Source organism: Cucurbita maxima, unplaced genomic scaffold (assembly GCF_002738345.1).
Source record: "Cucurbita maxima cultivar Rimu unplaced genomic scaffold, Cmax_1.0 Cma_Scf00011, whole genome shotgun sequence".
Taxonomy (NCBI): domain Eukaryota; kingdom Viridiplantae; phylum Streptophyta; class Magnoliopsida; order Cucurbitales; family Cucurbitaceae; genus Cucurbita; species Cucurbita maxima.
Window position 1 is genome coordinate 2,006,830 of NW_019272027.1, and position 25,213 is coordinate 2,032,042.

General features: G+C 33.7%; 2 protein-coding genes across 2 annotated transcripts; one reads left to right on the top strand and one right to left on the bottom strand.

The window, feature by feature from the left end:
• Positions 1-1,231: 1,231 nt before the first annotated feature.
• LOC111486123 (protein PELPK1) lies at positions 1,232-11,000 on the top strand. The gene is made up of 3 exons (XM_023133143.1): positions 1,232-1,963; positions 3,994-4,058; positions 10,754-11,000. Exons 1-3 carry the CDS (start codon positions 1,292-1,294, stop codon positions 10,770-10,772), a joined length of 756 nt encoding a protein of 251 aa, XP_022988911.1. The 5' UTR covers positions 1,232-1,291; the 3' UTR covers positions 10,773-11,000.
• On the bottom strand, positions 8,256-8,863 carry LOC111486194 (protein PELPK2-like). The gene has a single exon (XM_023133233.1). It carries the CDS (start codon positions 8,798-8,800, stop codon positions 8,366-8,368), a length of 435 nt encoding a protein of 144 aa, XP_022989001.1. The 5' UTR covers positions 8,801-8,863; the 3' UTR covers positions 8,256-8,365.
• Positions 11,001-25,213: the final 14,213 nt, after the last annotated feature.

Below are 25,213 nucleotides of genomic sequence, written 5' to 3' on the forward strand. Positions count from 1 at the left end.
CCCCCCCCCCCCCACCCCTCTCTCTCTCCACTGATCTGGTCCTCTGTTCTCCACTGTAATCAACACAAAAGAGCTCAGACCTTCGGACCATGAAATGACCGAAAAGCCCAGGAATCTCCCGGAAACTTGAACCATACCAACCGCTTTTGGTAGGTTTGAATGGGTATTATAGTCTTTTCATAAACACCAAAAATTAATCTCTCTTTCCCGTTCGTTATCGTCACAGTCTTTGAGAGATGTCGTAATGGAGATTTCAGATAAAAAGAAAAATATTTACAGCCGACAATTTCTAAATTTTTCACTGCAGTAATTATTTTTTTGTACGTGGAGAGAAATAACCAGCGGGTAAATGGTAATTTTCTTTTTTTTTTTTTATTTTAAAAGAACTGATGTCAAATTAATTCCAACAAAAGGAGGAGAAATTTTTAAATTTGTGATGTAACTTGATTTCACCACGTGGTACGATTACGTCACGTGTAACGTGGTCAGCCCTCCACGTGCATCCGATTTTTACCACGTTTCTAAATTTACTCGACGGTAAAAAGGTGGAGGATTTTTAAATTTTTTATTTTATTTTATTTTAAAAGGTTAACGTTCCTAATTTGTTGGTTTACTTCAAATTTGACTCATTTAAAAATATATATTTAATCTTTAAATTTTATAATATTTTTATTTATTATTGTGATATATACGAAAAATAAATAGGATTTAAAAAAAATTATAGAAAAAATAAACCGAGCTAACTTAACCCAACACAAAAATATGGCTTGGATTGGATTGTGAGTCGTATTCAAATTAGTCAGGTCATCCCCATAGATTGGTAAAAAAAGAAAATTCCCAACCTATTTACACCGGCAATTACTTTGAATTTTATTTATTAATTTTTTTTTTATTATATAGTAATAAAAAAATATATAGAAACTATTTTTTTTTATTTTAATAAAATCGTTAATAACAAAAGTACTTTAAATAGATTTCTAAATAAAAAAAAATGTAAAGTAGATTTTTAAAGTTTAAATGTAAAATAAATTAATAAATTTTTAAATATATATTTTGGAGCTCAACTTTTGTTGCAACAACCTTTAATTTTATTTTATTTATAAGAAAGAAGCTGATGAGTAGGTGGTGAGGTTGAACTAATAATAATCTAATTTTCCTACCCATCATTTCTTCTCCAACACGCCTGTTTTAGCTATAAAAACCTATGCATGGTAGCCATGGAGACAAATCAAGATTGTTTCCGTCTATAATTCATCTTGTGTTATTGTCTTTCGACGGTTTTGAAAATTCAATGGCTACTCGCTTCTCAACTTTCGTATTTCCCCTCATACTGAGTGTTTCTATGTTGATGAGTTTCGATTGTTTTGTGACGACGGTGAGTGCGAGACATCTTTTGGAGACACCATTACCCAAGATACCTGAAAAGCTTCCGAAGCCAGACGTGCCTAGTTTGTCAAAGCCTGAGCTTCCTCCATTGCCGAAGGTTGAGTTGCCTCCGTTGGAAAAGCCTAAAGTGCCTGAATTGCCAAAGCCTGAGCTCCCAAAATTACCTCAGTTACCTCCTTTGGAAAAGCCTAAAGTGCCTGAATTGCCAAAGCCTGAGCTACCGAAATTACCTCAATTGCCTCCTTTGGAAAAACCTAAAGTGCCCGAATTGTCAAAGCCTGAGCTCCCAAAATTACCTCAGTTGCCTCCTTTGGAAAAGCCTAAAGTGCCCGAATTGCCAAAGCCCGAGCTTCCAAAATTACCTGAGTTGCCTCCTTTGGAAAAGCCTAAAATGCCCGAATTGCCTAAACCTGAGGTCCCAAAATTGCCTCAATTCCCTCCTTTGGAAAAGCCTAAAGTACCCGAATTGTCAAAGCCTGAGCTCCCAAAACTACCTCAATTGCCTAAACTTGAGGTTCCCGTAGTACCAGAATTACCTAAACCTAACCTCCCTAAGTTGCCTGAATTTACACCACTACCGACTCTTCCAAAGGACATACCCATTCCCTCTTTCAACCCACCACACACATCTACCATTAAGCCTTGAATACCATATTCAACTTCGGGCTACAAGAGTTGAACTAAAGATACATTCATACACGACTGAAAACTATATTTGTTTTTCTCTTTTTAATTATCATTTTTAGTGAATGTTTGAGTTGTTTACGTTCGTCGTCTCTATTCATGTATGTGTTCCTATACTTTTAGGAAATTGTCTTCCACACTATATTATATTAATAAACGTTGATTTGTGTTTTTTTTTTTTTTTTTATCTATGATAATATTAATGATATTTCTATATAGTTCTATCAAATATTGAACCTGGAGTAGAAAATTTAATTTATCTTACAACAAAATTTATTTTATGACAATTTTATATATGTATGATAATGGTTCCTCATAATCACCATCTTTTTAGCTGCGATAGTATGGTACAACGATGATTGATAAAGGCGTCAATTTGTAATCATCATTAAAACTTAAACTTTCATCATCGTATATTTATGGTGAGGTTACAATGACATATCGATTGAACCTGTGCCATCTTCGACTGTCTAGCCTACACAAGTGACACCCACGACCTAGGCCACTCCAGCCCAACGATCTATGTAGTCTAGCCTAGTAGCATGCCCATAGCCCAATCATCCACCAATGACCTAACTTCTTGACCTGCATTGATCTAGTCCAAGGACCCGACCCATGTCTCGATCCATGATTTGATCTTTATGACTCTATCTAACAATTTTCGACCATTATGGAGCTACTTTTGACCTTAATGAAGGCAATTAAGGTGAGTACAACCACTATTTCACCAATTTAAAGTGTCTTAAGTTAAATGAAAGAATTATTTGAGACCATTAGGTAGATTAAGCCCTTTAACATATTCTAACTTGATATAGTTGGCTCAATACTTGTGTTCCAAGGATAGTTTGAATAACACCAAGGATAAAATAATAAGTCCGATTTAGGCTAATCAAGTAAATGACTTTACTATTAGCTTTGGATGAATTGTTTGAATTATAAATGACATGTGCTTTGTGGCCCTTGTACGTGTCGTGCCTTACGATTGCATAGAAGTATACTAGAGATTAGCTCCAAATTTTCTAGAGCCGAGAGAAAAGCTCGTGGGAACCTTCTAGGATAAGGAGACGATGAGTGTCTACTGTTGAATGATGAAAGTCCCACATCGGCTAATTTAGGGAGTGATCATGAATTTATAATCAAAGAATACTCTCTCCATTAATATGAGGCATTTTGGGAAAGCCCAAAGCAAAGCTATAAGAGCTTATACTTAAAGTGAACAATATCGTACTATTGTGGAGAGTCGTGTTCATTCCATTCATATTTAGGGTGAAATTTGTTTTTTTTTTCTTTTATTTTTTTTAAATTTTATTTTAAATCTTATTAAGTGCTAAAAGTCAAATAAACTATTTTTTTTATTCATATAAATATTTTATTTTATGAAAGCTACTCAAATTACAAGGTCACTTGTCCTTAGAGTAGGTGGGAAAGTTGAACTAACACTAATTTTCCTACCCATCATCTCTTCCATACGTCTCTTAATATCTATAAAAACCTCTCCATTCTAGCCATAGAGATCATCCAAACGTGTAAGCTCGTTCTCTTGCCATTGTCTTTTAATTATTTCGAAATTGAATGGCTACTTACTTTTCGACCTTTGTATCTTTTCTCATATTGAGTGCTTTTATGTTGACGAGGTTCGATTGTTTTGTCATGGCGGTGAGCGCGAGACATCTTTTGGAGATGCCACTACCCAAGGTGCATGAAGAGCTTTCGAAGCCAGAAGTACCCAGTTTGTCAAAGCCCGAGCTTCTTCCGTTGCCGAAGGTTGAGTTGCCTCCTTTGGAAAAGCCTAAAATGCTTGAATTTTCGAAACCTGAGCTCCCAAAATTACCTCAATTGCCTAAATTTGAGGTACCCGAAGTACCAGAATTGCCTAATGTGCCTAAACCTGAGCTCCCTAAGTTGCCGGAATTGACACCTCTCCCAAAGCTTGTTTTTCCTACCCTTCCAAAGGACATTCCTATTCCTTCGTTCAACCCACCACATACATCTACCATTAAACCTTGATTATCATATGTTGAGACACCACATACACTTTTGTTGATTTTATAATAAAAATTAGATCATTTGAACGGCGAAGAAAAAAAAAATAATAATAATAATTATAATTGGAGAAGAAATGAAGCCAAAAGTTTGAATGGGACACCATCGCCATGCTTCTATTGCCATGCCAATCAACAACATTCGAGAAATCGAGATGCCATCGAGACATCTATGTACAAATTGTCTCGCAGCTAATATTTGGTGTTGTTTATTTGTAGCACTTAGACGTACCAATGGTGTCTCAACACTACATTTTTAATGACTTCAATTTGGTTTTTCAGCTTGAATTTGATACGTTCGGATCATTTTATACCAATTTTAACTCTTCGAGAGCTATTCTTAACTACTTTTTAGCCCGTTTCAATTATTTTATGCAATTAGATAAGTCAAGTTCCATAGTAGAATTATAAATAGGTAGAATTAGAGTTCAAGGAGCAACTTTAAGCCAGTACTAAAAAAGCATAGTGACTTCGACTTAGGCCAACCAAGTAAGTGACTTTACTATTTGCCTAGTTGGACGACTTGTATACGTATGAATAATGTGTGCTCTATGGTCGTACACGTATCATGTTCTATAATTGTTTGACGTGTGATATGTTAATGCAATCAACATGGACATCGACACTGGCCATCGACAACTTTAAGCTACATCAATAATTCAATTACATTTTTATGATCATCAAAAGGTCAATAGGGTATACATCAATCATGATTTGGCCAACAAATTCCATCCATACTAGTCAATATGTTAATAGCATTATCTTGTTTGGCAAGTAAGCCAACTCTTGACTCCAACTTTTTCAATACCTAAACGACGACGAAGACAAGATTATATTTTATATTTCCGCTTTCATCTCATGTCATTTTCAGCTCCAACTCCAATGTTCACATTATATGTATAAATACGATAAAATAATACTTTATAAAAGTTTAAATTATACCCGCTAGAGACTAAATTCAAACTTTCGTAAAAAGTAGAACTTTGTTTCGATGATTTATAAATTTAAATAGAAATTTTCGAAAGGTGCTCAAATTACGAGGTCACTTGGGAGTTTAAATATGAGTAGGTGGAAAAGTTGAACTAACAATCTAATTTTCCTACCCATCATTTGATTTCCAACGCATCTATGCTCTCTTCCACGTCTCTTTTATCTATAAAAAAGCTAGACATGTAACCACGGAGATTATCAAACTACCACAAAACTAATCAAGATTGTTTCTGGTTTCGATAATCTATAATTCATCTCGTATTATTGTCTTTGGAGTGTTTTGAAAATTCAATGGCTACTCGTTTCTCCACTTTTATATTCCTCCTCATCCTTAGTGCTTTGATGTTGATGAACTTCGATTTTTTTGTGATGACGGTGAGTGCGAGACATCTTTTGGAGTTGCCATTACTCAAGGTATCCGAAGAGCTTTCGAAGCTAGAAGTACCCATTTTATCAAAGCCTAAGCTTCCTCCATTGCTGAAGGTTGAGTTGCCTCATTTGGAAAAGCCTAAAGTGCCTGAATTGCCAAACACTGAGCTCCCAAAATTACCTCAGTTGCCTCCTTTGGAAAAACCTAAAGTGCCGGAATTGCCTAAACCTGAACTCCCAAAATTACCTCATTGACTCCTTTGGAAAAACCTAAAGTGCCTGGATTGTCAAAGCCTGAGCTGCCAAAATTACCTTAGCCTAAACTTGAGGTTCCCGAAGTACCAAAATTGTCTAACTTGCCAAAACCCGAACTCCCTAAGTTGCCTGAATTTACACCTCTACCAAAGCCTGTTTTGCCTACCTTTCCAAAGGACATACCCATCCCTTCGTTCAACCCACCACACACAACTACTATTAAACCTTAAATACTATATTCAACTTTCGTCTACATTGGTTGAATTAAATATACATTCATATACGATTTGAAAACTTTCGTTTTCTTCTTCTTCTTTTTAATTATCATTTCTAGTAAGCATATGAGAGGTTTATATATATGGTCTCAATTCTTGTTTGTTGAGTTCTTATACTTATATAAGATGTAGTCGTTCTATATGAAATTGATTTGTGTTTTTTATTAGATAGTTTTAATCATATTTTGATGTAGTTTTATCTCACGGAGCGTAGAAATTTTACTACAATAATTTTTTTTTTTTTTAACAATTACAAACTATTTTATATATGTACGATGATAATTCCATAATTGCCATCATTTTAAGTGTTCTTGTATGATGGGACGACTGTTGACAAACAATGTCGATTCACAATCACATCGAAACCTCAGTACCATAATATTAGGTTAAAAATTACCAATAATGACAGCTTAAATTCGATGTTTGATGGTGACTCTAGCCAAAATAGATCACTTCATTATTATGAAGCTCTAATCAATTATTAAAATCAAATAATTGTGGAGAAGTTGTGTGATCTATTTTAATAATAACGTAGATGTTTGATGCTCTTGCAACAATAATTTCATTTAGCCGAATAATTTGTCAATGATAAATTGGTGACACTAGTGTAAGCTGAAAAGGTAATTGAACTTAGTGTTGGAGTTGAAAGAATTGTATGATTTATGATGACACATGTTCCATGGCCCCTGCATGCACCATAATGTTATGTTATGTTTATGTGTGTCATGTAATGGCGTATGATACCATGTTATGTATGTTTGTGATATTCATTATGTCATGATATGTGAAATGAAACACCATGTATGACATGCTACGTTTTGCCATGTAAAACTATGTAATGGATTATGCGATGATATAAGATGAAAACCATGATGATTAATATGTATACATGACGCATACATATACTACGTCATGGATGAAAATAAGAAGGGAATGATTTTGATGTTATGTTATGATTTTAAACCATGGGGATCTCATGCATTTATGTATGTTATATGCATCAGAATATTTTCTCATTATGTTATGTTAGGACGGATGCGTACCTTCGATATTTATGTTCGTCATGATATCATGCAGGCTTTTTTCTTCGTGGCATCTGGCGACGCGTTAACGTGTTGAGCTTGACCAAACCAGGCGCAAGAGATATGCATACGAGCTCGCCTGATGGATCCATGTGCTCGTGCATGGGCCGTGTATGGGGAAGTACCACACATCTAACCTTGCTCAGAACTGGAAAGAGATCAAGACCTTGTTACGATTTTAAAGGATAGGTCCCATCGTGTAGGTATGTGTTTGCAATACCCAACCTCAACAATGGGGTTATTTAACGAGTATATCTTACAATACTGAAGCTATATGCTACCTTTATTTTTTAGGTAAGGATAGAGCGTCCGTGCACGGGTTAAAAGTCTATTTTACCCATATAATTACATCTTTCACCTTAAGTACCACTAAATGAACCTCTTGTTTGTGATCCAATTATAAATCAATGAGAGGGTGAGACCCCATTGTTCAAGTCTTGAAATCAGCACTTAAACAACTCATCTACTTTCCCCACGTGTAAATGAGTGAATTCCATCTTGTGATATGATGTTTGAGCTCTCTATTTGGCCAAGTCACCAAAATGATAGGCATATTTAATTGGCTTAAGTCATTCTCACATGTAAACCAAAGGAAAAACCTTCATAGGTAGGAGTTCATACCTCACTGAAGATTAAGATTGAGTCACATATGATCGTCTTATGAAATATCAATTTTCTCCATTAACAGATTTATAAAGAGAGATTAAATATTTTGTGGTCTAATCTTATTCAATCTCGTTATATAGGATACACCCACTCATGTGTCTCGACATGAATGATTTAGATCAAATAATTTATAGAAACTACAAAATGGGCCTATCAATAGTGTTAACATGATATACTATGTATCCTTTTTAAGTTATTATTTAAACATGATCTTCCAAATAAATTTTAAAATTATTCTAATATTAATTATGAATTGATAATGTTTGTCAATCGTTGCTATACCATAACATATCAGCTTAAAAGATGATTGTCGAACCAGTTATTTATTGCCATATAAATTAAAATTTCCACTTCTATGTAAGATAAAACTATTAGATCACCGAGAAAAAAAAAGTATATATATATAATTCAACTTTTGTCATATAATATAGTTTTATAAATTTAAAAGACAACGTCTTAAAAGTATAGAAACACATATAAGAAGAAAGAAAAGATACATAATCAACTCGTACCCATACTAATAATGATAGCTAAAAAAGGAAAAATAAATATAGTTTTTAGTCGTATATGAGGTATGTTTAGTTCCACTATTGTAAACAAAAGTTGAATACGGTATTCAAGGTTTAGTGGTAGATGTATGTGGTGGGTTGAACGAAGGGATAGGAATGTCCTTTGGAAGGGTAGGCAAAACAGGCTTTGGGAGAGGTGTTAATTCCGGCAACTTAGGAACTTCAGGTTTAGGCAAGTTGGGCAATTTTGGTACTTCGGGAACCTCAAATTTAGGCAATTGAGGTAATTTTGGGAGCTCAGGTTTCGGCAATTCGGGTACTTTAGGCTTTTCCAAAGGAGGTAACTCAACCTTCGGCAATGGAGGAAGCTCGGGCTTTGACAAACTGGGTACTTCTGGCTTCGGAAGCTCTTCAGGCACCTTGGGTAATGGCATCTCCAAAAGATGTCTCGCACTCACCGCCGTGACAAAACAATCGAAGCTCATCAACGTAAAAGCACTCAATATGAGAGAATATACAAAAGTTGAAAAGTAAGTAGCCATTAAATTTCGAAATAATCAAAAGACAGTAACGAGAAATGATTTATAGAATATCAATCGTGAAAGGAACTCGACTTGTTTACGATAGTTGGATGATCACTTTGGCTAGGATGCAAAGGTTTTTATAGATAAAAGAGACGTATGGGAGAGAACATACATGCTTTGGAGGAGATGATGGGTTGAAAACTTAGATCATTAGTTCAACGTCCCACCTACTCATATCTGTAAAATAAATCAAGTTTGTTGCAACAAATATTGAGTTCGAGAGTATATATTTATTCTCTAATGTACTTTGGTTCTATTATTTATTTATATGGAGTTAACCATTAACAACACCTTCTTGAATGTATATATATACTTAATTTTTTAAATATTTGGTTCAATGTTAATACAAATTTTACTTCCAATGTGTATGCATATTTAAATCCAATAGAAGATTAGTTGTAACGATCCTAAATTTTCTTCTTAGTTTAAGATATGTTGAAGGCATGCCCGAAATATGCTTCGTGACTATTATGATTCATGATATGATATTATATGAAGGTGTATTAATTGATAATGAAAATGGAGAAATATTGGACCTCATGCATTTTTTGTGTGCTCATGCATTGGAGGATACCCCTTACCTTTTTTATGATAGTACGGACGCGTATATTACGAGGGAGGAAAATGATCATTATGGATATCATAATGCTGCGACGACTAGGCAGGAAACGATCATTATGGATATCATAATGCTGCGACGACTAGGCAGGAAAACGATCATTTTGTTTATCATAATGCTGCGACGGTCATACAGGAAAACGATTGTTATGTTTATCCTAATCCTGCAACAGTCGTTATTCCTAAACGGGTGTCCGACATCAACAACTACTAGAGAATGCTCGCCTGACAAGAAAGGAGACTAGGAGGTGGAGAATCGACTAGTGGGTCCATACTCGCACGTGTGGACCGTGTGTAGAATAGTAAATACACATCAAATTAGCCCGTTTATGATGGTCATCGTAGGAAATTAGAATGTTATGATAGGTCTTATTCAGGAAATTGCATGTGTTTGCATTTAGCAGCAACAGTAGGGTCACCACGTGCTACTTCTATTTCAGGCAATGGCAATACATCCTACGACTATTGTTTTCATTTTCTTGGAAGAACTCGTGTAATAAAAAAAAAAAAAAATCTATTTTTGTAAACTAACTTTAGGTCGAAGAATGAAATAAATATTGTTTAATTATTTTTAAAAAATAAAGTATATATGAACAATGAAAAAGCTATTGTTAATGGTTAACTCCATATGAATAAATAATATAATCAAAGTACATTAGAGAATTATTTTACAAAGAAAGATGCTAAAATTAGTGGGTCACTTTGCAATTTAGATATGAGTAGGTGGGAAAGTTGAACTAACGATCTAATTTTTCTACCCAACATGTATGCTCATACGTCTCTTTTATCTATAAAAACCTCTGCATCCTAACCATGGAGATCATCCATAAACGAGTCAAGTTCCTTTCACGATTGATATTGATTATTTCGAAATTGAATGGCTACTTACTTTTCGACTTTTGTACCTTCTCTCATATTGAGTGCTTTTATGTTGATGAGTTTTGATTGCTTTGTCACGATGATGAGTGCGAGACATCTTTTGGAGATGCCACTACCCAAGATGCCTGAAGAGCTTCCGAAGCCAGAAGTACCCAGTTTGTCAAAGCCCGAGCTTCCTCCATTGCCGAAGGTTGAGTTACCTCCTTTGGAAAAGCCTAAAGTACCCAAATTGCCGAAACCTGAGCTCCCAAAATTACCTCAATTGCCTAAATTTGAGGTTCCCGAAGTACCAAAATTGCCCAACTTGCCTAAACCCGAACTTCCTAAGTTGCCGGAATTAACACCTCTCCCAAAGCCTGTTTTGCCTACCCTTCCAAAGGACATTCCTATCCCTTCGTTCAACCCACCACATATATCTACCCTTAAACCTTGAATGCCATATTCAACTTTGGTTTACAAGAGTGGAACTAAACATACCTCATATACGACTAAAAAACTGTACTTTTTTTTTTTCTTTTTAATTATGGTTTCTAGTAAGTGTATGAGTGATTTATGTAAGTTTTCTTTTTAATTATCTGTGTTTCTATACTTTTAAGATATGGTCTTTAAAATTTATAAAACTATATTACATTCTATATATATAAATATATGTTTTTTTTTTCTTTTGGTGTGATCTATGTAGCTTTATCTTACATAGAAGTGGAACTTTAACTTCAATCTTTTTCCTGGTCTCTTTTATTTATAAAAAGGTCATCATGGTAGCAACCATCAACAAATCAAGTTTATTTTATGATCGATAATCTATATTTAACGCCGTTGTGTTAAAATGGTTAGTCTTTGTTTCTCTACTTTTGTATTGTGCCTTATATTGAGTGGTTTTATGTTATTGAGCTTTGATTCTTCAATTCAGAATGTGAGTGCAAGAAATCTTTTAGAGATGTCATTACCGAAAGTACCTAAAGAGCTTTCGAAACTCGAAATACCCACTTCACCAAAGTTTGATAATCAGTTGCCTCATTATTATATGTTATATGATTGACATGTTCCATTTTAATCATATACTTGAGTTAATGAGACTGAGGATTGGATGTTGTGTGATTAGAATACGCCATTATGACAATCAGACATGGATTACTGAGATCGATAATCATATTGAATAAATGATAAAAGATATGGATTCTAGTTGTCACGCTCATACATTTTTAATCATGTGGAGTCATGATCTTGACACGCTCATGACAAGTTTTAAAGGAAATACAAGCCCCATTCACATGTTTCGCTTGTCTTCATGACTTCTTCAGACCTTAGGTGAGGTTCTCTTTTGTCAATCGAACACAACTCATACGATATCTATGCTTTTTGAGTCATACATGCTTGGGTATTAGAACTGCAATATGTTCCTTCGGAGTACAAAAAGCATTTGGCATAGACTAATTTTGCCTATAGGGAAAAGTCCCACTTTAAAATTTTTTACATGGTTAGTTTGAATGGGATCCTCGGTTCTAGGGAATTTAATTGCTCGATTCCTTCACCAAACTTGTAATCCTTCTCCTTAAAAGGACAAAAACCATTTCATTAAGTGAACCATAGAATGAGAGTTTTGAAAAAAATTTAAGAACACTTATTAAAAAAGTTTTCAGCTCGTTTTCACTCGTCTCTTTACTTTTGGACATTTGGTTAGATGAATGGTCTCGGTTTTGGAAGCATTGTTAGCTTGAAAGGTTGATGTTTTGGAAGTTTTGATTGAGTGAAAGGTTTTGTTTCGAAAATATTGACAGGTAGATAGTTCTAATTTCAAAATATGATTTTTCTTATGGAAAAGAAATTTAAAAGCTAGATTTGAGAAAACGCTCATTTGCTCCTTACTTATTTTTCCTTTTTAAAAATGTTTTAGAAGTATATGTCGATAGAAATAAAAGAACCTCATTGTTAATGCATAGTTTAAATACGGAGAGATACGTGTACCTTAAAAGTTTTATTTTATTTTATTATTTATATTAGATAATCATAGATAGTACATCTAAGGTTACAAAGTACAAACGAGTGTTTGATCAGTTTTTCTTAATAATTTTTGCCGATTCAAGCTTTCTGACTTTTTCAGCACACGTTTTCTTTTCAGAAACTACGACATCCAGTTCAAAGATACGTCCCAAACAGTCTTTCACCTCAATATGGAGGCGGAAGGCCAGGTCTTCACCCTTCAGCTCCATAAACCAACCACATTTAATGCTCTTGTATTTGAAACTCTCCTTGTGTATGAGGTTGTAGTCCTCCACGGCAAACTTTGCAATATTTTGCACGCAGACCTCTGAGACATCAGGAATTTGTATCCACTTGCTTGGACAAATGAGACATCCATCAATCTTCAATTGACTGATTGGGTCATTTGAAGCAATCTGAGCAACCACGGCCATTGTAATGTTCAATATTATGTGAAGAAAACTTGGTGATGACCGTTCTTCATTTAGTAGTATGGTATTTATAGGAGCGTACCAATGTGAAAATAATAACAAATTTTTCATATCAGACAATTCTACTTTATTTTTAAGAATATGAATTGTCTATTATATGTTATAAAGTTAGGAAAAAAGAAAAATTCTTAGATAAGGTTCGCCACTTTATAGAATTTCATTTTTGTATCTACTTGCTTGGACAAATGGTGTTTATAGAAGCGTGTCAATGTGAAAATAATAATAAATTTTCTATATCGAACCATTCTATCTTATTTTTAAGAATATGATTCGTATGTCACATGATATAAAGTTAGAAGAAAAGAAAATTTTTTGGATAAGGATTCGTTCACTTCAATAGAATTTTTAATAGAATGTGTCATACTAAAACTTTGAATCATCCTTTATAGAATCTACTTTTCTAATTGATAAAATAAACATTTTGGATTTTGGATTTCTTTTTTGATTCAATTTTGATGGCTTCTTTTTTGGAATTAAGTTATAAACATTTTAGGTTTTTGATTTGATAGTTTTTTTTTTGGAATTAAATTCTAAATTTTTAGTATGTTATTATACAAGTTGCATGAAAAATATCAGAGGGTAGACAATGTTTAGACGATCATCATGAATCTATAAGGTACTGTTGGATCCTGATCCCTCCAATAAGGTACCATTGAGCCTTCCCAGTCTGCGATAGAACCGTCCAATAAGGATGGTACCTTCCACTTTTCCTTCCACTCTGATAAGGTACCATTGAGCTAGATGTTAGGATGTTTAGAAACATGTGACTTGAAAGATTGTTGGATTACTCTAGATCTGTCATATGGGTGAGTGTTGATCATGCAAGTAGTCATTGGTTATCTTGCAGGGTGTATCTGTCTTGTGGGAGGGTATTAATCATGTGACTTGAAAGATTGTTAGCATGCATAGAGGGTAGTGCCCCTTACCTTACAAGGTCAGTGAGATGGGTTCGTTAGCTACCTCCCATGGATGACGAGTAGGCTAAGACTCACCATGTTGTCCCTACCTTATAGAGAGAGTTTGTTAAAATAACGCCTTAACATTAGATATCGGTTACTATTGCTTAGGTTAATCAAGCTATCATAAGTCAAAGAAATAAAGAGTAATTCACGCTGGAGATGAGATATGTTGCTCGGCCAATCACGACACTAGAAAAAGGTGAATCACCTTCTCCGAACTTAGATGGTTTCAGGAGCAACTTATTGTCAGTTGAAAGGTGACAATAAGTCAAAAACTGAAAAGTTGCATACTTTTGACACTCTCACAGCATGAATCATCTAATTTTTAAGTGTCATAGAACTTGTATTTCTACAATGAATCCGCTAAAAAAATATTGAACTCAGCTACGTGAAAATATTGATCGATTAAAATTATTATTTGAACGAAAGATATTAATCGATTTCAAATTACATTCTACCCTAAAATATTAAAAGTTATTGTCAAAAGATTAAATAGATTTTTTTTTTTTTTTTTATATATATAAAATTGTTTTAGCTAGGTTGTTTATGCTCGAACATTAGTTATAATCTAGGTAGAAATAAAAGAGATATTGTACCTTAAAAAGTTTTATTTTATATTATTATTTTATTATTTATATTAGCCCATATAGATAGTACATCGTAAAGTTGTAAAGTACAAACAAAGAGTTTAATAGTGTTTTTTAATAAGTTTGGTAGATTCGAGCTTTCTGACTTTTTCACCGCATGCTTTCTTTTCAGACACGACGACATCCAGCTCAAAGACACGTCCTAGACAATCTTTCACCTCAATATGGAGGCGGAAGGCGAGGTCTTCACCCTTGAGCTCCATAAACCAACCACATTTAATATTCTTGTATTTGAAACTCTCCTTATGTTCAAGGTTGTAATCCTCCACAGCAAACTTTGCAACATTTTGCACGCAGATCTCGGAGACATTAGGAATTGGTATCCACTTGCTTGGACAAAGGAGGTTTCCATCAATTTTCAATTGGTTGATTGGGTCATTTGGAGCATGGACAACCGCGGCCATTGTAATATTCAATATATTGTGAAGAAAACTTTGTGATGATTTTTCTTCCTTTCGTAGTTTGGTATTTATAGGAGTGTGCCAATATAAAAATAATATCAAAGTTTCATATTAAATGACTCTATCTCGTTTTTAAGAATACGATTCGTGGACAACACGATAAAAATTAAAAGAAAAAACATTTAATTCTATGAACTAAAATTTTTGTGTCATTACTATAAAAATATTTGCATCTTTTGATATATAGGTTTGAGTGAGAATCTAAAACTTTGAATCTTCCTTTCTGGAATATACTTATCTAAATTGGGATACATAGGAATATATTTTATTGATATATATATATATATATATATATACTCTTATAAGTATACAATAAAACCTATACAAAAATTCACATTGATTATGATGGTTAGTTATTATTTTTACGCATGATCTAATTTTATGATTATGCATACGCTTGTACACAAATTTTTTTTTGTCACAAACGAGAGTAATATTTATGATTTGTTAAAAGAATAAAATTATGTTGATGCACGGTAGAGGGCACAATCAAAACGCCAAAAAATGTAACAAAATCTACATATGTTAGTGCTTAATTGTTTGGCCTGCTTGTAGCACGAGAACACGTTTCTCAGTGTGTGTGTAGGCACGTGTGAGACACCCTACCTGAGCATGGTAGGCACGTGAGGGCACCTAAAGGGATATTTTTCACCTGATTCAACTTCTGCTTGTATAATTTTTTCCCTAATTTCAATACTAGACTTAATGAAGTTTGAAATAGGTCCTATCAGAGAAATATTGAGTACTTAGCGGAAGGCACGCATCACCAAAGTAATTTACCATTCGAACTTCCCTCGAATAATACTTATAGGCATCATCCAAGTAATTAACCATTCATATCGTGCCATTGGTGGTTAGAATATGCATGAACTAGACATGTAGAAAATTGTTGCATTCTAGAAAGGACGATGAGATATTGTGATTTGTACTCAAGTTGATTGATGGATGTTATCTCCAGGTTGAGCATAGATGTGTACACTGAAATAAGATTAGGGTGTTAGAGTTAGGCCGGTTAAACGATTACTTATATCAGAACGTCACCTGTAGACTGAGTAGCTTAAAATTGTGAGAGGTGATCAAAGGTCTAGACCCTAATACTCCCAACATAGAAATCCGTAAGAAGCTAGAATAATAAAGTCCATAATTTAAGCTATCTAGACACCCTTAAAATCTAGTAGATCTCCACCTACCTAAATCCATTATTAGACAAGAGAACTACTTAAAAAAAGTTGAGCCTTCTTGAAAGGCTTAAATAATTGTAGTGTTTAGACTTAACCTTTTTAGAGCTTTGGAACATACTTAATATTTTATACTTAGCCTCAAATTCTATTGTTCTTCTTCTTAAGGATTATTTACTTTTAAATATTGTAAAATTTTACTATAATTCTTCATTTTATTTACTTTTGTCTTTTTTTTTTCATCCCGATCAAAAATCCGACTATTGACTTTTGATTCTTCATTTTAAAATTTTACTATAATGTTCAGTGACTTCGAGAGAACTATTCTCGACTTTTGATTTGTTGAAATCTGTCAAGCATCGAAGAAAAACTGAAGGTAAATATTGTGAGTTGAGTTTTCATCAAATTTGATAGGTTCTTTTGGAATTAAGTTAAGAATTTTTAGTATATTATTATTGGAGGGATTTCAAACAAGTTACATGAAGGAAGCCCGAATTTATTCGGACTGGACGATATTTCGTTGATCGTCAAGAATCTCTAAGATTACTCAGTTTTATATTTTGGACAGAATTTGGACTTGAATATCTTTTCTATGTTTTGATCATAAATTATACTAAAAACACCTTATTCATAAATTGATCATAATTAAATCGAATTTTATTGTTTTCGAAGTATATGTCTGTAGAAATAAAAGAACGTCATTGTTAAGACTGAACATAAAGATACGTTTACCTTAAAAGTTTTATTTCATATTATTATTTTATTATTTATATTAGCTAGTCATAGATAGTACACCACAAGGTTACAAAGTACAAACTGAGTGCTTGATTAGTTTTTCTTAATAAGTTTGGCCGATTCAAGCTTTCTGATTTTTTCAGCACACGTTTTCTTTTCAGAAACTACGACATCCAGTTCAAAGATACGTCCCAAACAGTCTTTCACCTCAATATGGAGGCGGAAGGCCAGGTCTTCACCCTTCAGCTCCATAAACCAACCACACTTAATGCTCTTGTATTTGAAACTCTCCTTATGTACGAGGTTGTAGTTCTCCACAGCGAACTTTGCAACATTTTGCACACAGACCTCTGAGACATCAGGAATTTGTATCCACTTGCTTGGACAGATGATGCATCCATCAATTTTCAATTGACTGATTGGGTCATTTGAAGCAATCTGAGCAACCACTGCCATTGTAATATTCAATATTATGGGAAGAAAACTTGGTGATGACCTTTCTTCATTTCGTAGTATGGTATTTATAGGAGTGTGTGAATGTAAAAATAATAACAAAATTTTCATATCGGACAATTCTATCTTATTTTTAAGAATATGATTCGTCACGATATAAAGTTAGAAGAAAAGAAAAATTCTTGAATAAGGGTTCGCCCACTTAGAAAGAATTTTTAATAGAATTTCATATTTGTATTCTTTTGTTTTTTCTGTTTAAAGAATGGACTCCATATTTGGTGGTCAGTTGAATGTATCATCATTATTTCATTTATTTTATTTGATCCTTATAGAAATCGTTAATATGATCAACTATACTTATTAAGCATTAATCATTAAAGAAATAAGACGTTAATGAAATTCATGTGCAAGAATTATTATTATATCTTTTAAATCTAGACTGTTGCAAAGTTTGATTATTCTCAAATTATTTATATAGGGGTAGCGGTAATTACTGCAGAGAGAAAAAACAGCTGAAATTATTCCTTAAATGCAAGTTTTAATTTGATAGTTTCACTTGAGACACAAAAAACATTATAGTTTTGACTGTTTTTTTTTTTTTTGTTTCATTTTCTTTGTTTCCTAAGATGGTAAGTATTACGACTTGAGGAGGTAAAGAAATACTTCTTACTTTACGAACCATTAGTATGTAATTACAAAGAAAAGTATTTGAACTATCATGCTACCGCTGAATGGCTAAGCCATTGCAAACATGAACCACCCCAAACATATCCAAAGTGGGTCAATGAGTACCTAAAGTACCACTTGAAACTTGAAGGCACCTCAGATGCTTAGATAGTAGTAGAGACTAGGCATGAACTTTCTAGAGCTCAAAGTAAAGCCGGTGGATACCTACTAGTATAAAGATGCGATGAAAACTTATAAGTAGGTTGTTTATTAGGTATATTTATATACTCACCCCTTTCTTTTTTTTTTTTTTTTTTTTTGGGATGTTTGGAAGCAGTAAGTTGATAACTCTCCAAAAGTACCATTATACGAAGCCTTTTGTGGTTAATTTTTCATTCATACTCACAATTTTTTCATTGATTGTTCCATTTATTCTAATTAGGAAGCATGAAATAGTCTATTTAGTTCAACTTGAAAGGAATATCAATTTGCATAAATTGAGCGTAGTACATTTAATTGAGTTATTTTCTAAAATTTTAGAACATTTACGATGTTGTAGCAAATATGGAAACAACTTTGTTGGCAAATTTGGAAACAAATGGCTGACTTTGATGAAAAAGCACTTCAAAACATAAATTTTTGAGAATGATGTGGAAATTATAATTCAAATGAGCCGAGACTCGTAGATGGACGAATTACCTTTTTTTCAACCCAAAATGGGAAGCAATGAACAATATATATAAAAGAAAGGATTCACTATAACCAAGGAAAGACACCAAAGGGGAAAAACGAAATAGATAATAGAGGATTCTATTGCTGTGAAACTAGAGAGAAAGAAGAATAACCCTAATTCAACGGGTGTTCATAGCATAAGGAAAAGAAGACCAAGAATGATAGATTAAGGCAAAGAGGTGGACGTAAGAGTTCAAATGAAGAGAACATCTGTTAAACGACATCAACAAAACTTGATAACTCTCTAATCTCTTACTTTATTTTCTTATTCTATCAATTTTTCATGATTAAGACGTGATTCCTCTGTTTAATTCAATTTGTATGGAGAACTAAAACTTATACGGATGCGAAAGAATTTTATATAGCTTTATTATGTTAACAATGTGATTTTAGTTTATTAAAGAGTTGCTATGAATGATTTAAATGTTTGTTTAATTGGTCACTTTACATATATAATTGTTTATTCGAAAGAAGGGAGGGAGTAAGTAAATTCTCTTTAATACTCTAGTTCCATGGCAACGATACTTAGGGTAATGAGAGCTTTGCTATCATAGATAACTTACTTATTACTTCCTACTTGTGATAGTGTATACTTTACTTTTTCTTGTGAATTTTACACAATTTTATTATATACATTCATAAGCGATCAGAAGTCGAGATGGAGGAGCATCTGAGAGCTTTGCTATCATAGAAGGATCACTCTGTAGTGTTAGTTCGTTTTTGACATTTTGAAGTCTTTTACATTTTATTTTATAATCATATCACTCTCATATACTTTATCCGCTTGTTGATTTTTTGTTTTACCATGCCGGACACATTTCAATACTCAAGTGTGGTTAATAAGTAAATCAATATTTATTGTTTTCAAAGTATATGCGGTAGAAATAAAAGAACCTCATCGTTAATATGTAGTTGAACGTAGAGATATATGTACCTTAAAAATTTTATTTTATATTATCATTATTTATATTAGATAATCATAGATAGTACATCATAAAGTTGCGAAGTACAAACAGAGTGCTTGATCAATTCTTCTTAATAAGTTTGGCCGATTCAAGCTTTCTGACTTTTTCACCACAAGCTTTCTTTTCAGACACGACAACATCAAGTTCAAAGATACGTCCCAAACAATCTTTCACCACAATATGGAGGCGGAAGGCTAGGTCTTCACCCTTCAACTCCATAAACCAACCACATTTAATGTTCTTGTATTTGAAACTCTCCTTATGTATGAGGTTGTAGTCCTCCACAGCAAACTTTGCAATATTTTGCACGCAGACCTCTGAGACATCAGGAATTTGTATCCACTTGCTTGGACAGATGATGCATCCATCAATCTTCAATTGATTGATTGGGTCATTTGAAGCAATCTGAACAACCACTGCCATTTTAATATTCAATATTATGTGAAGAAAACTTGATGATGGTCTTTCTTCATTTCGTAGTATGGTATTTATAGAAGCGTACCAATGTGAAAATAATAACAAATTTTTCATATCAGACAATTCTACTTTATTTATTTTTAAGAATATGAATTGTCTATTACACGTTATAAAGTTAGAAAAAAAGAAAAATTCTTAGATAAGGTTAGCCACTTTCTAGAATTTCGTTTTTGTATTCTTTTGTTTTTTCTATTTATGAATAGAATGTTTGATACCAAAACTTTGAATCTTTTGTTTTAGAATCGATTTTTCTAAATTGGGTACATGAGAATATATTTTATATGCATGTATATACCGATGATATTCTTATAAGTATGCAATAAAAGCTATATTAAAATTCACGTTGATACAACGATTTTAGAAATAAAAAATACAAGAAGGAAGGATACCGGGAGAGTGTTTTTCTACTCATGTTTGTTTGTAAATGTTACACAAATCTTTGAAGAAATTCATTCTATACTTTTGAAGCATATAAAGCAGTTAAAAAGAAAGATTTTAGAAAAGTTGTGTTTGCATAAGTTCTAAGAAACTTGGAGGTGAAATTGACAATTAGTTCGGAGTTCTAATCGAACCTCAAAAATAGTGACTTCCATGAGTTTGAAATGAGCTATGCATTCGCACTAGGCTCAAAGGGAAGAACGATGTACAAAAAAAAAAAGCAAAAAAATTGAAGGTAGAAATTTCCATTTCACCTTGAACCCGCGCATCCAAAGATGTTGATGCACACAGGGATGACACATCCAAATGGAAAAATCTGTGTAAAAAAGAAAAAAATCTACATACGTTGGTGCTTAATCACTGGCCTGCTTGTAGCACGATAATGTGTTTCTCAACGCGTTTGTAGGCACACGTGAGATACCCTACCTGAGCATGGGAGGCACGTGTGACGCGTAAAGAGGTACTTTCACCTAATTCAACTCATTTTTGTCCAATTTTCCTCTTATTCACTAAGTTTGAAATAGGTCCTACCCATAAACATTAAATAAATTTATAGTACATAGCAAATGAAAAAACAAGCTTGGGAAGGCGCATCACCAAGTAATTAACCATTCATATCATGTCTCATGTAGTTAAAATATGCATGAATAGGCTAGGGCAACAAATGGGCAGTTTAGTTTAGAATGATATTCCATGAGGTAAAAATTTACTAAAATCCCTGTATGATGAGATATTATGATTTGTACTCTGAGTGATTGATATATGTTATCTCTGTTATCTCTCTGTTAAGTTTCATGAATGCATGAGAATATATGTTCATTACAAGTGATTGATTGTGTGATCTTCTTGTTGAGCATAGATGTCTACACTAAGACAAGAATAGGAGTTAGGCCCGTTAAACAATGACTTAGGTCAAAATGTCTCCTGTACACCGAGTACCTTGGGATTGTGAGAGGTGATCAAAGGTCTAGACCCTAGTACTCCCAAACTAAGAAATCCATAAGGAACTAGAATAGTAGTTATGAAGTTAGAGAGTTCGTGATTTAAGCTACCTAGACACTCTTAGAATCTTGTAGATCTCAATGGAACCCAAACATGGTTAAGGTAACTCTTGAGGCACTAGTAATGTGAATGGTGCCACAAGAGCCTTCGCCTCCTATCCTCTCTAGTACCCCATGTCGAACTGATAGCGCCTCTACAAAGTTGTAGGTTTATAGGAGCAATATCGTCGAGAAAGGCTAGGCTAGATAGGATAGCACATTGAGGTGACTAGGTGCCATAAGGATGTGGACATGGTCAAGGGGTCAACTTAATAGGGCGTCTATGCTATAAACCCATTTTGAGAAGGGGATGTGAAACCAAAAAAGTTGACGTAGCACGTGGGTACATGGGGTCAACCCCCTTACTTTGAGTTTCTTTATTGTCTTATGAAAAGATCCACTAGTTAATTTCTATAAATGATGTTCAGATCACCCGTCACCATACTATTTTATCAAATTTTATATAGAAGAGAGTAAGAAAATTCTCTTTTAACACTCTAGTTTCATGGCAAAGATACTTGAAGTAATTGAGGGATTATGAATAATTATATTTACCGACTTGTTAATAGAAATTACAAAATATCACTTTGTTAACCCTTTAGAGTAGGTTTGAGAGTACTAAAAGAAACTAAAATTCACCGCAAAGTTCAATCACTTATCTAGTTAATCTCTGTTAGCCCCAACCTCAAGTTTTAAGTTAATAAATAAATCCATGTTAAGTATATGCAGTAGAAGTAAAATAAGCTCGTCATAGAACATGGAAATACTTTAAGCATAGAGATACGTGAACCTTAAAAGTTTTATTTTATATCATCCTTATTTATATTAGATAATTATAGAAAGGACATCATAAAGTTGCAAAGTACAACGAGTGTTTGATCAGTTCTTCTTAATAAGTTTTGCCGATTCAAGCTTTCTGACTTTTTCACCACAAGCTTTCTTTTCAGACACGACAACATCGAGTTCAAAGACACGTCCCAAACAGTCTTTCACCTCAATATGGAGGCGGAAGGCCAGGTCTTCACCCTTCAGCTCCATGAACCAACCACATTTAATATTCTTGTATTTGAAACTCTCCTTATGTACCAGGTTGTAGTCCTGCACAGCAAACTTTGCAATATTTTGAACGCAGACCTCTGAGACATCAGGAATTTGTATCCACTTGCTTGGACAAATGAGGCATCCATCAATCTTCAATTGACTGATTGGGTCATTTGAAGCAATCTGAGCAACCACAGCCATTGTAATGTTCAATATTATGTGAAGAAAACTTGGTGATGACCGTTCTTCATTTAGTAGTATGGTATTTATAGGAGCGTACCAATGTGAAAATAATAACAAATTTTTCATATCAGACAATTCTACTTTATCTTTAAGAATATGAATTGTCTATCATATGATATATAAAGTTAGAATAAAAGAAAAATTCTTGGATAAGGATTCGCCCACTTAAAAGAATTTTTAATAGAATTTCATTTTTCATTTGTTTTTTCTATTATTCTATGTGAATTTTCAATTTCATTTTTGTGGCACTAGAATGTGTTTAATCGATGTCCTACTTGTAGCACAAGAATGTGGTTCTCAACACGTGTAGGTACACGTGAGACACCCTACCTGAGCATGGGAGGCACGTGACGACGCATAATGAGTTATTTTACAATTGATTCAACTCATGCTTGTTCATTCTTTGCCGTAATTTCAATACTAGACTCAACAAAGTTTGAAATAGGTCCTATTAAAGAAACATCAGAAAATTTGGAGTACTTAACAAACGGAAAAACAAGCTTGGGAAGGCATACATCACCCAAGTAATTAATTATTCAAACTTCCTTCGAGTAATACTATTAGGTATCACTCAAGTAATTAATCATTCATATTCTACCTCAGGTGGTTAAAATATGCAAGAACAAGTCACCAAATGAGAAGTTTAGTTAAGAATGACACACATGTAAAATTTTACTAAAATTCCGGAGGGATGAGATTTTTGATGCAATAAATTTTAGATTTTTTTTTTTTTGTTAGAAAGTAGGATCAGATATTGTGATTTGTACTTCAAGTGATTGATGGTTGTTAATCTCCATGTGGAGTTGCATGAATACATGAGAATATATGTTTAGACACGTGATTGATTGTGTGATCTTCTTGTTGAGCATAGATGTCTACACTAAGATAAGATTAGTGTAGACCGAGTACCTTAAGATTGTGAGAGGTGTTCAAAGGTCTTGACCCTAGTACTCCCAAACTAAGCTATCCATAAGGAACTAGAATAATAGTTTTGATGTTGAGAGTTCATGATTTAAGCTACATAGATACTGTTGGAATCTTGTAGATCTTAATGGAACCCAAACATGACTAAGGTAACTCTTGAGGCACTAGTAGTATGAATGGTGCCACAAGAGCCTTCGTCCCCTATTCTCTCCGATACCCCACGTAAAACTTTATAGTGCCTCTACAAAGTGGTAGGTTTATAGGAGCAATATCGATAAGAAAGACTTAGGTTGGATAAGATAGCACATCGAAGTGACTAGGTGCCATCAGTTTGTGGACATGGTCAAAGGGTCTCCTTAATAGGGTTTCAATGCTATAAACCCATTTTGAGAGGGGATGTGAAATCACGAAGGTTGACGTAGTAGCGGGTCGGTACATAGAATCAACCCCCATACTTTGAGTTTCTTTATGGTCCTATGGAAAGATCCGCTCGTTCACATCACCAATCACCACTAGACCAAATACTTAAAATATAGAATGTCAAGAACCATACACGATATCTAGATTAAACTTAGGGGCATTCTAAGAATTAAATTCGGAACCTTTCGCACCCTAAGCTAGAATCACACCACAAAACAAATGCCCTTTCTTAAACACCTATCATTTTTAGATTCCACTCGATGTGATTTTTTCTCTCAAGTTTGAAATCTATCTTTTCCGAGGGTTGGGGGATAAAAACATTCTATAGATCATGAATTACTCCCAATTAGATGAAATGTTCTGTCATATGTCCCTAAGACTAATGCATTCAATTAGAATACTCTATCCCGAGGAGGTAGGCCTTTGGTATAAGAGTAAGTTCTAGAGAAGGTGCCCCAATTAGATGAAATGTTCTACCATATGTCCCAAAGACTAATGCATCCCATTAGAATACTCTATCTCGATGAGGTAGGTCTTTGGTATAAGAGTAAGTTCTAGAGAAGGTGCATTCCAAGAATCAAACTCAAAACCTCTAGCACCCAAAGCGAGAATCATACCACTAGACCAAATGCCCTTGTTGTGACATTCAATTGTTAATTGAATGTATCATCATTATTTCATTTATTTTATTTGATCTCCCTAGCCATAACGAGAAAAAAATAGCTGAAATTATTCCTAATTGTAAATTTTAAAATTTAGATAGACATATAAATTGAAAATGAGAAATACAAAATGATATTAAGAACATTATCATTATAGTTTGAACCGACTTAGATTTTGTTTTTGTTTTTTTGTTTTTACTTTGCTTTCTAAAATGGTAAGCACAAAGTCTTGAGATGTAATGAAAGACTTCTTATCTGAAAGACCATTAGTATGTAATCATAAACATGAGTATTTGAGTTGAACTAGCTTTCATAATACTACATCATCCTTAGTCACCAAGATTCTTTTAAACTTAAGCGGT

Excerpts from the sequence above, each read along its gene's own strand:
- LOC111486123 (XM_023133143.1), top strand. The coding sequence starts at position 1,292 with ATGGCTACTCGCTTCTCAACTTTCGTATTTCCCCTCATACTGAGTGTT. Across the intron at positions 1,964-3,993 it reads TGCCTGAATTTACACCACTA|CCAAAGCTTGTTTTTCCTAC; the intron begins CCGACTCTTCCA and ends TTGACACCTCTC.
- LOC111486194 (XM_023133233.1), bottom strand. The coding sequence starts at position 8,800 with ATGGCTACTTACTTTTCAACTTTTGTATATTCTCTCATATTGAGTGCT.